Source organism: Cynocephalus volans, chromosome 5 (genome assembly GCF_027409185.1).
Source record: "Cynocephalus volans isolate mCynVol1 chromosome 5, mCynVol1.pri, whole genome shotgun sequence".
Taxonomy (NCBI): Eukaryota; Metazoa; Chordata; class Mammalia; order Dermoptera; family Cynocephalidae; genus Cynocephalus; species Cynocephalus volans.
In genome coordinates, this window is record NC_084464.1 from 163,428,480 (window position 1) to 163,441,421 (window position 12,942).

The window sequence follows — 12,942 nt, forward strand, 5'->3', positions numbered from 1 at the left end:
CAAAGCAACACTGAAATTGTCTTGTGTGAGGCAGACCCCTCCTCAAGAGCTTTGAGTGCAGCTCCACTGTCGTTCCATCTGAACACCAGAGTAGCATTTAGATGTGCAAATGGTGGGCGTCCATCCATGTTTTCCTTTGAAGTCTCCCACTGATGAGGTGCCAGAGCAGGAAAAATAAAACTCTCCAAGAATCCAAACCCTAGAAATCCATCTGGCCCCTGTGCCCCATGCTGTCGAGGAAACGACTTCACATCACGACCTGGTTTTCTCCTGATCCTAAGTCCTCTGCTGGGCACTCTCTCACGACAGTAACCCTGCCTGCGGCCTCAACCCGACTTTCCCAGGAATTTCAAATCATGACGTATTTCCTACCTTTAACCTCTTCCTAATGTGTTGAAGACACTGTGCAGGCTGAACGTGGAAACTCTACCAGCAGCACTCACAAATGAATTGTCCCTCCATATTTAAACATTCGTATTTGAGAAATTCAAGATAAATTGGTTAAAAAGCCATAAATTCCTGACTTCAACTGTATCAACAGGCCTGAGATTTTTGGCCGGTGTCTTTTTTTAACAGGGCTGGGCATTTTCACAGTGCGAGAAACACAGGGTGAACGTTCTCAATAAATGTGCATGCTCTTCTTAGAATCTACCTTTTTGAAAAACCTCTGTTGTCACAAAGTGGTCGTGGAGCCTGGGTGAGCTAGGGGTCATCTCACAGTAGCTGTCGTTTTGAGCAATCTTTTCAGATGTTTGGAAAGTCATTGTTTATGGAAATTACTCCTTGGGCACTACTGCATCACCAGGCAGGCACCATCTCTCCTCAAGTGATTTTGCTGGGCAGGTGCAGTACTGCATGCTGCAGACATGTTTGGGAATGAGCTGGAACAGTCCCAGTCACGATGGCAGTGTGGGCTTGGACCCCTCCTCAAGAGCCTTGAGTGCAGCCCAGTGGGAAATGGGGATTTTAGGGCATTTCTCACTGCCTTGTAGAGAGAATTACAGTGTGTGCTTTTACATAAATTAGATTCTGATTTCAGCAGGGAGCTTTAGCTTTAATCCACATTTTGATCCAGATCAAATATTTAATCTAGCAACAATTACAGAAGCTAAAGTTACTATGTAGCAATTGCCAAATTGGGTTGTAGATAATTGTTACTATATACTGTTCTTGATGGTTGGGAGTAAAACCCCTAGCTCTCTGCCAAAGCTTTTGCAAACAGTACCAGTTTATACTTCTATTTCTTTGATTATTTTTTGGTGGCTGTATCTTCCTTCATCCCTCCCTCCCCTTTTTTTTTCTTCTTCCCTTTCTTCCTTTGCAAATGCTATGCCTTTTCACCAACTCTATTTTCTAAAATACTAGAGGCCCAAAGCTTTTATTCTTGGAATACATAATACATATATATAAATATCTACATATACTTTATATCTACTAGGATATAAACATTTTTTATATAGATCTACTAAAGATGGTCAGTTCCAATAAGTTGGATATAACTGAAAATATTCACAATTTACAAAACAATTTTTTAATGGGTGACCTCATATCAAAACACATAACTCCGTCTATCAGAGCTTGGAAAGTGGAGAATGGACAGAACATTTGCTCGGGTCACGTGCTCTCGCTGGAGCCGCTCACTGGCCAAGCACACGCCCAGGCACACGGGGCACCACCCATGGGGCACCACCCACGGGGCACCGCTCAGGGGGCACTGCTCGGGGGACACCACTCACGGGGCACCGCTCACGGGGCACTGCTCGGGGGGCACCGCTCACAGGGTACCGCTCGGGGGGCACTACTCGGGGGGCACCACTCACAGGGCACCACTCAGGGGCACCACTCATGGGGCACTGCTCACGGGGCGTGCCTGCCTTACCTTCACGGCGTACTCTGCATCAGTGGCTTTATGCACACATCGCTTGCACACTGAGTAGGAGCCCACCCCAATGTCCTCTTTGATCTCGTAGCCATCGGTGAAGTGGATATTGTTCCCGTGTAACTGCTGTAGAGAGGGACCAAGGGAGAAGCTGTCAGAGCTCCCTCACGCAAAGGAACCACATGTGACCACATGCACACAGAACACGCGGGCAAATACTGTGACCTGGAAGAAGCTGAGGCCCAGGAGTTAATGGATTCCTTTGTCCAAGGTCATGGAGCTACTTAGTTATAGCTCGAGATCTAAATCCAAACTTCCCTGATTTCTTGGGTTATGACTCTTAATTTTTAGACACTAGATTATTCTGTGTCTTCTCACTTCCAGAAGCACTTGTAGCTGTTGGGCACGTGGCTCTGATGCCTGTGTCTGGAGAGAGCATCTGGATGGAAACAACTGACTCCAGGATGTCCAAGTCACAAGCTCCTTCTACCTGCATATAACCCTCCCCCCACTCTTCACTGAGACAAAAGCCACCGGTAACAGTATACACTGTCATGCCAAGTGTCCACTTCACACATGCCACATTTTCCCAAAAGATCACAGGGAGAGAAATATCATGTAAATCCAACACCATCTGATTTACCCTGACTCAGTTCTTAAAGTTTGATCACAATTGCCTCTTAGAGTTCTCTGTATTCCGGTTACATTTATAAAGTGAAAAACTCCTTATAAAAATATCATCTTCCATTGACCTCCCAAAGACTGCATTTCATGATAGCAAAACGGCACCCACAAATTGATCCACTAGCCTGGAGTACTGGCTCAACTCCACATAGTGGCATGCCCACGTCTGACCCCTGAGACTCAGACACACTACAGTGACATCTTCCTCAGGGCTTTAGGATGAATGTGGGACAGGGGCAGGAGCAACTGCACAGATGGCCACAGGGATCACCATGGCAGAAGCTTGGTAACAATGGCAAGTGGCGGGCCGAAGGGTTAGTGGTTGATGTCCACTGCCCTCGGTCCCCAGCACCCAGGCAACTGAGTCCACAGGGACACCAGAGCCAGGCATCAGCCCTGCCCACTCGCACCCATGGGAGGCACCCAGAGTTACCTGCACAATCGGGTGAACAGGGACCTTGTGCAGATCCTGCTGTGAGGGCTCCTGGACCAGGTTGGAGGCCACAAAACTGAATCCTCTAAACAGGTGGTGAGCGTTGGCACTCGGGGGGACACCAGGAGAGTCTGCAGGTGAACCACAGCAGAGTTCAGACTTCATAGGGCTGAGTGACCTTCGGAGAAGTGGCAGTGTATATGTGTGGTGTGTATGTACTTGTGGTGTGTGTATGCATGTGTGTGTATATGTGGTGTGCACACATGTGGTGTATATGTACATGGTGTATGCATGTGTAGCACATGTGGTGTGTATGTGTGTGTACATGAGGTGTGCCTGTACACGTAGTGTGTGCATGTGTGTGTACATGTGGTGTGTGCATATGTGTGTGTACGTGTGGCGTGTATGTATGTGTAGTGCATGCATGTGTGTGTACATGTGGTGTGTGCAGGTGTGTGTACATGTGGTGTGTATGTACATGTGGTGTGTGCAGGCCTGTGTGTGTTGTACATGACGTGTGCACATGTTGGAGGAACAGGTAAAATGGACATGGATAGACCCTGAACAATACAAAACCACTTCATTCTGGATGGTGCCAAAGGTTTGATTTTTAAATGGCAAAGACACCTAGAACAAACACTTTAGGATAATCACGGATCACATCTTTTCATTTGCCACCTTCTGAATTTACTAAATGTGCTGAACCTCAGTCCTCCACCCTGCCCACTCCAGATGGAGACAAAAAAAAGCTCCAGCAACCTCCATGTGGAAGCGTCAGTGAACGTGGATGCCACGTCCTTAGCATCTGGTTTGTAGGTTCAGCAGGTTCCGCATGCAGGGATGCAACCAGGATTCAGTGGTCCCCGTGCCCCACATTCCACGCATGGCATGGCTGTCTGCGCTTCAGGGACATTTGGGCAAAGTCACTCCTGCTCACGGCAAGGCAGGGCTATGACAGGAGCAATTTCCTTGGATTGCGTAAGATTTGTTCAAAAGAGTGATTGCTGTGAGACTGACCCCATCTCAAAAGTTTATCATTCAGTAAAACAAATGGACAAATGACTGGCAGGGAGAAAATCCTTGCGTTAAGTGTAACAGACAAGAGGCTGAGCTGTTATGTGAAACGATCCCAGAGATAGATGACAAAAGACCAAAAAAGACATACTGACAGCTCTTGTACGGATGAGAAGACGCTCAATTTGTGTAATGAGAAGGCATTAAGTACTTCAATGAGATAACACTGTTGCCTAAAGAATAAGCAAAACTGAAAGTAATCGATGACATCCAGGTTTGGCTAGGGGGTGGATAACCCTATAATTGCAGGAGGGAGTTTAAATTGGCATAACCTTCGGAAGGTCGATGTGGCAGTGCCTCTCACACTTTAAAATTCACATGTCCTCTGAAGAGCAGCTCTACCTCCAGGAATTTACCCTACGGAATTACTTTCAAAACGGCTCAGAAACAAATGTAGAAAATGTTTCTGTTTGCAATATTTGTTACAACAGAAACGTTAGAGACAATCTAAATTCCCACCATTGAGGAAATCATGATGATGACTGTACTGCTGTGTAGGGGACCCTAGTGAGACCGCGGTAATCAGAACAGACGCGGCTGCGAGGACCGACGCAGAGCGTGTTCCTGACCGTGTGTCAAGTAAAAAAGAGAAAACAAGCCATAGAACAGTATGGACAACATACACACTGTAAGAAAGGATTTTTAAATGTATATTAGCATACATTGTAATATATGAAATTAGAGTAATAAATAATACGTAATATATAACTATTAGAACGTAACCTATATTATTATTGTATGCCATATAATATATAAATCTAGAATATATAAAAAGTAATTTTTTCCTGCAACAAATATATATATGAATTTTAAAATAAATATATATATAAATCTTTATGTATATATGTGTGTGTGTTTACACGTTTTAGACTTATATACCCTGGAGATTGGGACTGGAAAGCCCTTTGCCTTTCCACGTTTTTCCCTTTCTTCTGTTCGGGCACCTCACTTAGAAATGGAAACAATGTACGCGGACTATAGTTCTCAGTGTCATGTCCTTGCGGCAGGGCTGTGGGGTTGGGAGAGGCAGGTGCAGAGAATGTGTTTTTTTCCCCTCAGTATTGTGTTTTGAGGACAGTGCTTACGAGGGTGGCTGCTCCTGAGCCCAGGAGTCGGCCATGTGCCCACGATGGCTCTTCCCTGGAGGGAAGGGCTCATTGCGAGGGGCAGGGAACTTCCCACTGAGTAGGAGCCACACCCAGGGCCTTCACGGTCACCCAGGTAGAGGCCCGCGTGACCCTGCATTCCTGTGACCAGAGTTGACGGTTTGGAAAGACACTCCCAACATGCTAGTTGCGGAAAGCTTAATTAAAAAGCAGAAGGCATGGCTGAGTAGTTTTTAGCTCTGAAGTCACACCTGCGAGAACTGCTTTGCTCCCTGCGGGCGCCAGCTGCTGCAGCCCAGGCTCCTGCCCTCCTGGGTTTGCTTCCTGCTCTGTCTCTTCCCTTGCACGGAATTGTGGCTCTGAGGTCTGCCTTCTTTTAAAAATCCCCCAAGCGACCATGTGCTGCACTAAATGTCTCCACTGGAAAAATGAAGCGCAACTAGATACATCATAGTTTAAGCAATCTTCAAACCCCAGAGACTCCTTATGTCCTCCCTGAGGGTTTTAGATTTAAGAACTTGAGCCTATTTTAGGGAACTCGCATGAGCCGCACAAAAGTTAAGGGCTGAGCACAGATCAGGAGTATGATTCATGGCATACTGAGGAGTGTGTGTGTGTGGGGGGGTGACAAGCCACGTTAGCTTGAACCGATACACTTTCGTTAGCGAATGGAAATCTGCAGACCTTGTGTGTGCTGTCTTCTAACTAACACACAAGTATATGGGGTGCCTTCTGTGGCCAGAAGCCTTCTGCCTCTCCCTGCACAGATCCAGGAGAGACGGCGGAAGCGGTAAGAGCAATCTGCTGAAGTTCAGGTGCATGTTTATGCAAAGTTGAAAGAACTAACATTGGATTAGCATGGGCAGATACTAACTAAATGATAGGGGGCATAAACAGAATTAAAATGCTTTATAATCATCGATTATAATTGGTTTATAATCATTTATAACTATGCTGATTTTTAGCATACTAATGAAACAAGAGTAAAAATACAAGTTGGATAAAAGGAAATTTAAAACTAATTACAAACAACCTTTGATGATCCATGGGTATGTTATTTGTGGAATATGTCTGGTGGGTTTTTAAATCTTAGATTGGCATTTCTTACCACTTGGCATGCTCCAATGGACATCTGATGTGTGATCAGGTAATATAAACTAGCGTGAGCATTGACTCAAGTTTTAAAAAAGGCTATAAGCCTATTAGAAGAAATTCCCCCAGGGCACCCAGAGTCTAACATGAAGAATTTGTAGACTATCTGCTATTCTAGAATCACATAGTTACAGCAGCTGTTTAACCCAGTCACATGTGAGCTCAGCTCAAGTGCTTAGAAAGTTTTACTCTTTTATAAAAATCAGAATGACTTTTATGTGTCTTTAGCACTTCAGTTACTGCCTACCTCAAGGGCAAACTGTGTGGTGTGCTAAATTAACTTTAAGTAAAATTGACTGGAGAATTTGAAATTGTAAGGAATAAAAAAGCGAGTTCTGGATGGCGCTGGCATGCTTTGTGTCTAATCATGTTTCCTTCAGGCTAATATTAAAATAAAATTGAATTCCCTGTGTGTGCAAAAGGCTTATGAGATGCTCAAAAAAAAAAAAAAAAAAAAAGCTTGCTAGTCATACTGGCCAAGAGGCCGGAGTTTAAATTCTTCATGGGTAATATAAAAAGCATGTACATGTGAATAATTTAGAGTTGACTGCACCAGCAATTTCTTGCCAGTATTTTAAACACAAAGCTCCACATGATGGCAACCACAATGGAGCAGAGAACATTCCAGAAGGGACTGTGACATCTGCACGGACATCTGCACGGACGCACAGACAGCCTTCTCCTAGTGGCAGCTGATTGCCTCTGTATTCCTTTTACATTCAGATCAGTTGTAGGAAGAGAAATAAAATGACTTGCTCAGGTGACCTGTGGGCACAGTCAGGATGGAATCCCCCAATCCTGCCTCAACTTCAGAAGCTAAGAAGTAATTCTGTTCTGTGAATTGGGTTAATTCTGTCAATGAGAAGGACTGACCCCAACACATAAATTCTTTCTATGGAAGCTCAGAACGGGGTGAAAATTCCACCATCACCTATTCAACAGACCCAGAAGTTTCCTCCTGAGCAGCCTCTTAAATCACACAGCAGAAAAGACCCAGAACTTAAGGGCAGTCACCAAGCAAGCTTTGTCACTGAGGCCAGTTTTGATTTTACCTGGGGACTGCAGGAGGACCCAGAAGGAATTAGCGAATGATCTGTGTCATGACACCCCAGGTAATAGTGCCCAGAATCAGCCTCCTTCCTATCCTTAGTGCCAATGCTGCCGGGGTTGGGAGCTGCCCCAGGCCCTGGAAAGCCCCACAGAAAGCCCCACAACACTCCCCATCTATATGTAGCTCACAACCAGCTCCATGTACTCCTCCGTGCATGGGAAACAGGATTTCACCAACAGCTTGACCCAGAGGGAACAAAGCAGATTCTCTTTGTATATTTGATACTTTGACATTTTGTATTTGATACTTTGTATTTGACCATCTATTTGTTTCATGATTACCTTTTAAAAATCATAATAGAACATCTCAGGTTCAAAAGCAGTGAGAAAAGCACAGTGAACCCCCTCCCAGACCCATCATGCAGCCCCAGTGACCCCCAGCTGGCTAAACTTGTTCTGTGTCTACAGAGGGGGTTTATTAATCGTTTTGTAAATAATCATCATGCCATTATTGTTACGGACTGAATTATGTCCCCCCCAAATTCATATGTAGAAGCCCTAACCTTCCATATGACTATATTTGGAGATAGGGCCTTTAAGGGGGTAATTAAGTTAAATGAGGTCACAAGGGGGGGCCTGATCCTATAGGACTGGTGTCCTTATAAGAAGAGGAGACACCAGAGCTTGCTCTCTCACTCTCTCTGCACATGAAGGGCCACGTGAGGACACGGAGAAGCTGGCCATCTGCAAGGCCAGAAGAGAGGCCTCACCAGGAACCAGCCCTGTAGGCTCCTTGGTCTTGGACTTCCATCCTCCAGAACTGTGAGAAAATAATTGGCTGTTGTTTAAGCTGCCCAGTCTATATAATTTGTTATGGCAGCCTGAGCAAACTAAGATAATTACCATGTCTAAAAGAGTCAATATCAATTCACTGATGTCACAAAATTATAACAGTTAAAGGGAGCTGACCAGATCTCATTGAATTGATAGATCCTAAGAGTAATTTTAGACATACCACGAAACGAATGTATGTGTCCTTTTGTATGCTGAGATCCAATAGTTGATGCAACTTTTCAAATAGGTTTCTGCTTTTTGAATGAATAATATCAATAGCTCACAAATCTATAGGCTTAACTGACAGCCTTCCCCTTCCCATAGAAATACTCTAATTAAATGAGAGACTTTCATCATCTCGAGTTTCTATTCTTGCTCCTGCCTGTATGTGTCACTCTCAGAGAGGTGGTAACTGGATTGAGACTCAGAACAGGAGGTGGGGGGAGGGATCTACAGAACACCTTGATGGTTTCCAAAGAGGATGTCACCTGCGGAATAACAGGAAAGTGGTTCTATCACCTAAACCTTTATCACTGAGCAGAAAAAAGAAGAAAACCAAAAGAAACTGATGACTATTTTCCATCAAAGACATTCTTTCACATGGGAGCCTCTGGTTCCTAGATATCTGTCCCTTGAAAGTTGAGGTAGGAAAATCCACTGTTGGAAAGGCCCACTGAGGCACACACCTGTGGGTGTCCGTGCTGTGAACTCAGGGTCAAAGTGGAAGGTGTCTTCGGGCCTGCCCACTGCTGGCTTGAAGGGTGGCTTGATTTCCTTCCGGTACAGCTTCTACAAGGAAAGCAAGACAGGGCATTGAGGAACCACAGACATCATGACAGAACACCAGGGATACCAGAAGCCTGCTGCAGGGAGGGAAAGACATTCTTATTACATGCCACTCCAACTTCATCTTACTGTAACCAGTGGCTTCTCAGTTAAAATTTATTCCTGTTGAAATTGCTCGTTCTTTCATAAGTAACTGCTTACTCTGTCTCTTCCTATCTGCCTTTTGAGATAGTGCTTCTGGTGCAGAAGTCATGGGTTGTTTGCTTAGGATGTTCTGTAGGAGCATTGGAGCTAGCCTGCCCAGCACCAACCAGCCTAACTGGTTGAGCCCGCACACCTCTCTACTGAGCCTGCATGAATGTCCAGCAGGTGATCTTTGGACATCAGAGGGCCAAAAACCCCACCTCCAGATCATGCTAAAGCTGCCATTTGTTGAACATGTGACCCGTGACAAGGCATTCAGACAGCTTGCACCTGCACAGATTGCTCAAGAACTTCCTCAAACCCTTTAACCAATCAGTCCCCCATGCCTTGTGTCACCCCTAACCACTTTCCCATAAATATCCCTTCTTTCCTGCGGTTGAAAAGGTGAATTTGAGATTTATTTCTCCCATCTTCTTGCTTGGCTGCCTTGCAAATAAACTTTTTTTCTGTGCTGCAAAGACCATGTCAGTATGTGGCTTGCTGTGCATTAGGCAATGGGCCTTTTTCAGTCACATTACAAAGCATCTCTAAATACTCCAAAATATGTAAAAAACATAGCATATAGTTAATACATTAGATTTCATATAGTATAATATATCATAGGGCATATGTAATATATATATTACATAAAAATACATAAAAGGCATAGTCTGAGGTACAAGGGTTTGAGGACATGCTAAGTGATCTTCATTTTGGGCCTATCATTTAAAAACTTTTCAGTAATAGAATTTTTTTCTCCAAGTAAAATCCTGCAAGACAGCCACTGCTTGCGCCCATGTGGCCCTCCCCTTTTCTGGGTCAGTGGCTTTGGAACCACCACTTTGAAACTGCAGCTCCATAGGGACACTGCAAAACCACCAGCCCAGAAGTGCTGCTGGGTCCTTCCTTGCCCACACATCCTACAGCCTCGATACTCCCACTTGGAACCTGCCTCAGTAGGTCACAATTTGGGCACTCAGATCCCTTTGCTCAAGTGGGCTGAGCCTGCACTTGCCAGGCCCATCACAACTCCCGTGTTTGGACGAGAGTTGGCCCTTCCCACAGCCACAGCTGGGCCAAGCTTAATCTATGATACAACCGTGGCAGAATGCACAGAAAGCCTACAGCTCATCACTTGTCTTAGCACTGACTTTTTTAAAATGATTTCCAAACCTGGAGTGTGTGGTCCACAGTCCTCTAAGGTAGTGACTCGTTCCATTGGGTGGTTCAATTTAAGGAATCAATGCAAAGATATTTGGGCTGCAAGTGGCGAGGAACCGAGCAGGAGGGTGCAGGAGGGGGGCTGGGGCAAGCCCAGAGGCTGGGAGCCAGTGTGCAGGAGGAGGGGGCTTTGCTAGGAGAGGCAGGGCCTCGGCACCCGGCAGCGAGGCTGAGCAGCTGCCAGGTGGATGAGGAAGGAGAGGCCGCTGGGCCCGGTCAGATTTCCCTGGAAGCAGACACAGGCGACTCCCACCGCGTGCGCTGCTGCGACAGCCTCAGGGCTGGCCCAGAGCAGAGCCTTGCTGTACCCATTTAGCACAGGTTTTCCTAATCCTGCCTGGAGGGGGGACCCCGAGGTGTCAGCTGGAAACACCAATCCCACGCTCTTTCTTGGAGGCTTCTGCCTAATGGGTCTGGAGCTCAGAAGTTGGGGACCCCGTGGCCAGGCAGGTCAAGGAAATGGATGCAGTGACTCTAGTCTAAATCTGCTCTAAGTCTCTCAATGACACTGGAAAGCAGATTTTGTTGCTTTATCAGGCTGGGATGCTGAGGCCAGGAGAGGCAAAGTAACCTGTTCAAGGTCAAGGGTGAGCAGAGGCAGACAAAGAGGAGCAGCCGGTCTCCTGACCCGTCCCATAACCCAGAGCACTGGGAGTGGGTTTGGGAGGAGGGAAGGGATGGGGGCTGGTGCCCGTCATCTGATTCCTGCACGGGGCACACCCTGCTCAGGGGTGTCAGACACCATGGCATGCGTCAGAATCACAGCCACTTCTCGGAGGGCCAGGGCCTGGCCGAGGCCGCCTGAGCTCCTGCTGGCAGAGCTGTGGCCTGACATGCAAGAGCTTAGCGCCTGTGCTCGGAGCTGTCAGAGAGAAACCATGGTTTAATTCAGCCCCAAATTATCTGGTTGTTTCCTGCCCCAGTGAATGGCTTTCATCAGGAATTGAGTTATTCTTTGAGCGCTTTCCAGAAACAGAGGGATGCTGCTTTCTGTGGTGATGAATGCGCAGGGTATGAATAACCCCGATGCACACACTTGTCAGAGGGAAACTCCCAGGACAGGGGACTCCACCCTGCTCAAAACCTTGGTCATCAGCAAGACCCCTTGCCCACAGATTCTCCTTCTGTGACATCCAGCTGGGTGATTAAGACTCTCTTGCTGGAGTACAAATAGCATCCTTCCCCTCTGAAAGAGAGAGAGAGAGAGAGAGAGATTTCCACCACAGAGCCAGGTCTCCTACTTCTATTATGAGGGGGAATTTATTTACACAAGAGATTTCCATTAAAAACAGAACAGAACACAAGACTGGCAGTGCCTGTGTTCAGATGAGAGTTGGTCGCCGCTGGGAGCTGGGGCCTGCACCTACCTTTTCAGCCCCAGCCTCCCCACTCCGCTCTCTTGCTCCCCCCACAGGGTGCCAGGGAGGCCGACAGAACAGACCCCAAGCCCAGTGCTCCTCACCTGGGGGAATTCTGCCCCCAGCGGGACATGAGGCAATGCCTGGGGACACTGCCAGTTGTCACAACCATGTGGGTGCTGTGGGTGTCCAGCAGTGGAGGCCAGCGAGGCCGCTCCTATCCCCCCTCGCTCAGGAGCCCTGCAGCAGACCCTCCACCCCGAGTGTCAGTGATGCAAGGCCGAGCCCTTGCTTCTCTCCTCCCACTTCCTCCTGCTTATTTCTCCTCCAACCATCAACAGTTCAACTGTACAGCCAGTGTCCTTGTGAAGCAGGTGGATCTCGGGTGACTGGCCACGGAACCCGTTGTCTTCCCTATGGAAACCGCCGACATGGGCAAGGCCACCCACCCGCTCTGCCTGGTTCTCTGCCACTGTGTCCTTCCCTCCTCCCCGACGGATGGGGCGGGTGCTGCTGCGTCACGTCACAGATAGGACATTGGTGCGCCGAGGATTCAAACTGCCCAAGAAAGCACAGGCTTTATCTCTGACCCGCCTGACTCGGGGCCACGAGCTTCACTCCTCCCTTCCCCTATCACCTCCCACGTTCCACGTTTCTACTCAGAAAGGAAAAGAAGCCATCGGGATCAAATTCAGAACCCAGCAGTGGGGCTGCTGTCAACTTCTGGGTTGAGCACATCCCATCCTCTAGCTGGAAGTGTTTCGTGGTCAGCCAGGAGCCAGAGGAGACGTGGTGGCCCCGGCTCCGTCCATGCAGGAGGCTGTGCCCCATTCCTGCCTCCCCTCCACGCCCAACCCGGTGCTGGAAGCCACCCCGTGTATGCGCACGAGCGGTCATAGGGCACAGGGGATCATGCAGCACGTCTGTGTCATGTGAACGATGCCAGCCCTTATTAGGTGGCGTGTGCAAGCTCTTTCCAAACTTCTGCTGTGACCTGGAGGAGTTTCAGCTAAGGAGAAGGGAGGCGTGTGCGAGAGAGTGGACGAGCGGGGTGGGGGCGTCCTCCTGTGCAGCAGGACCCTTCCATGCAGACCCTCGGCCCCTGAAACACAGTCCGTGTGCTGAATACATCTGTGAGCATAATCTGTGCACTGGGGGCCATGGGGCCACCATGGCCCTCAT

The 12,942-nt window shown here is 47.5% G+C and overlaps 1 protein-coding gene across 3 annotated transcripts in view; it reads right to left on the minus strand.

Annotated features, from left to right (window-relative positions):
• The window catches only part of RPS6KA2 (ribosomal protein S6 kinase A2), a 260,600-nt gene that overhangs the window by 31,351 nt on the left and 216,307 nt on the right, over window positions 1-12,942 (minus strand). For all 3 annotated transcript variants that reach the window (XR_010023543.1, XM_063096080.1, XM_063096079.1), the window contains exons 12-14: window positions 8,899-9,001; window positions 2,997-3,127; window positions 1,880-2,005 (exon numbers count right to left, since the gene is read on the minus strand). Coding sequence is in view for 2 of the 3 variants with exons in the window: in XM_063096080.1 (XP_062952150.1) it covers window positions 1,880-2,005; window positions 2,997-3,127; window positions 8,899-9,001 (360 nt within the window). In the remaining variant the exon portion in view is untranslated. The remainder of the gene's footprint in view (window positions 1-1,879; window positions 2,006-2,996; window positions 3,128-8,898; window positions 9,002-12,942) is intronic.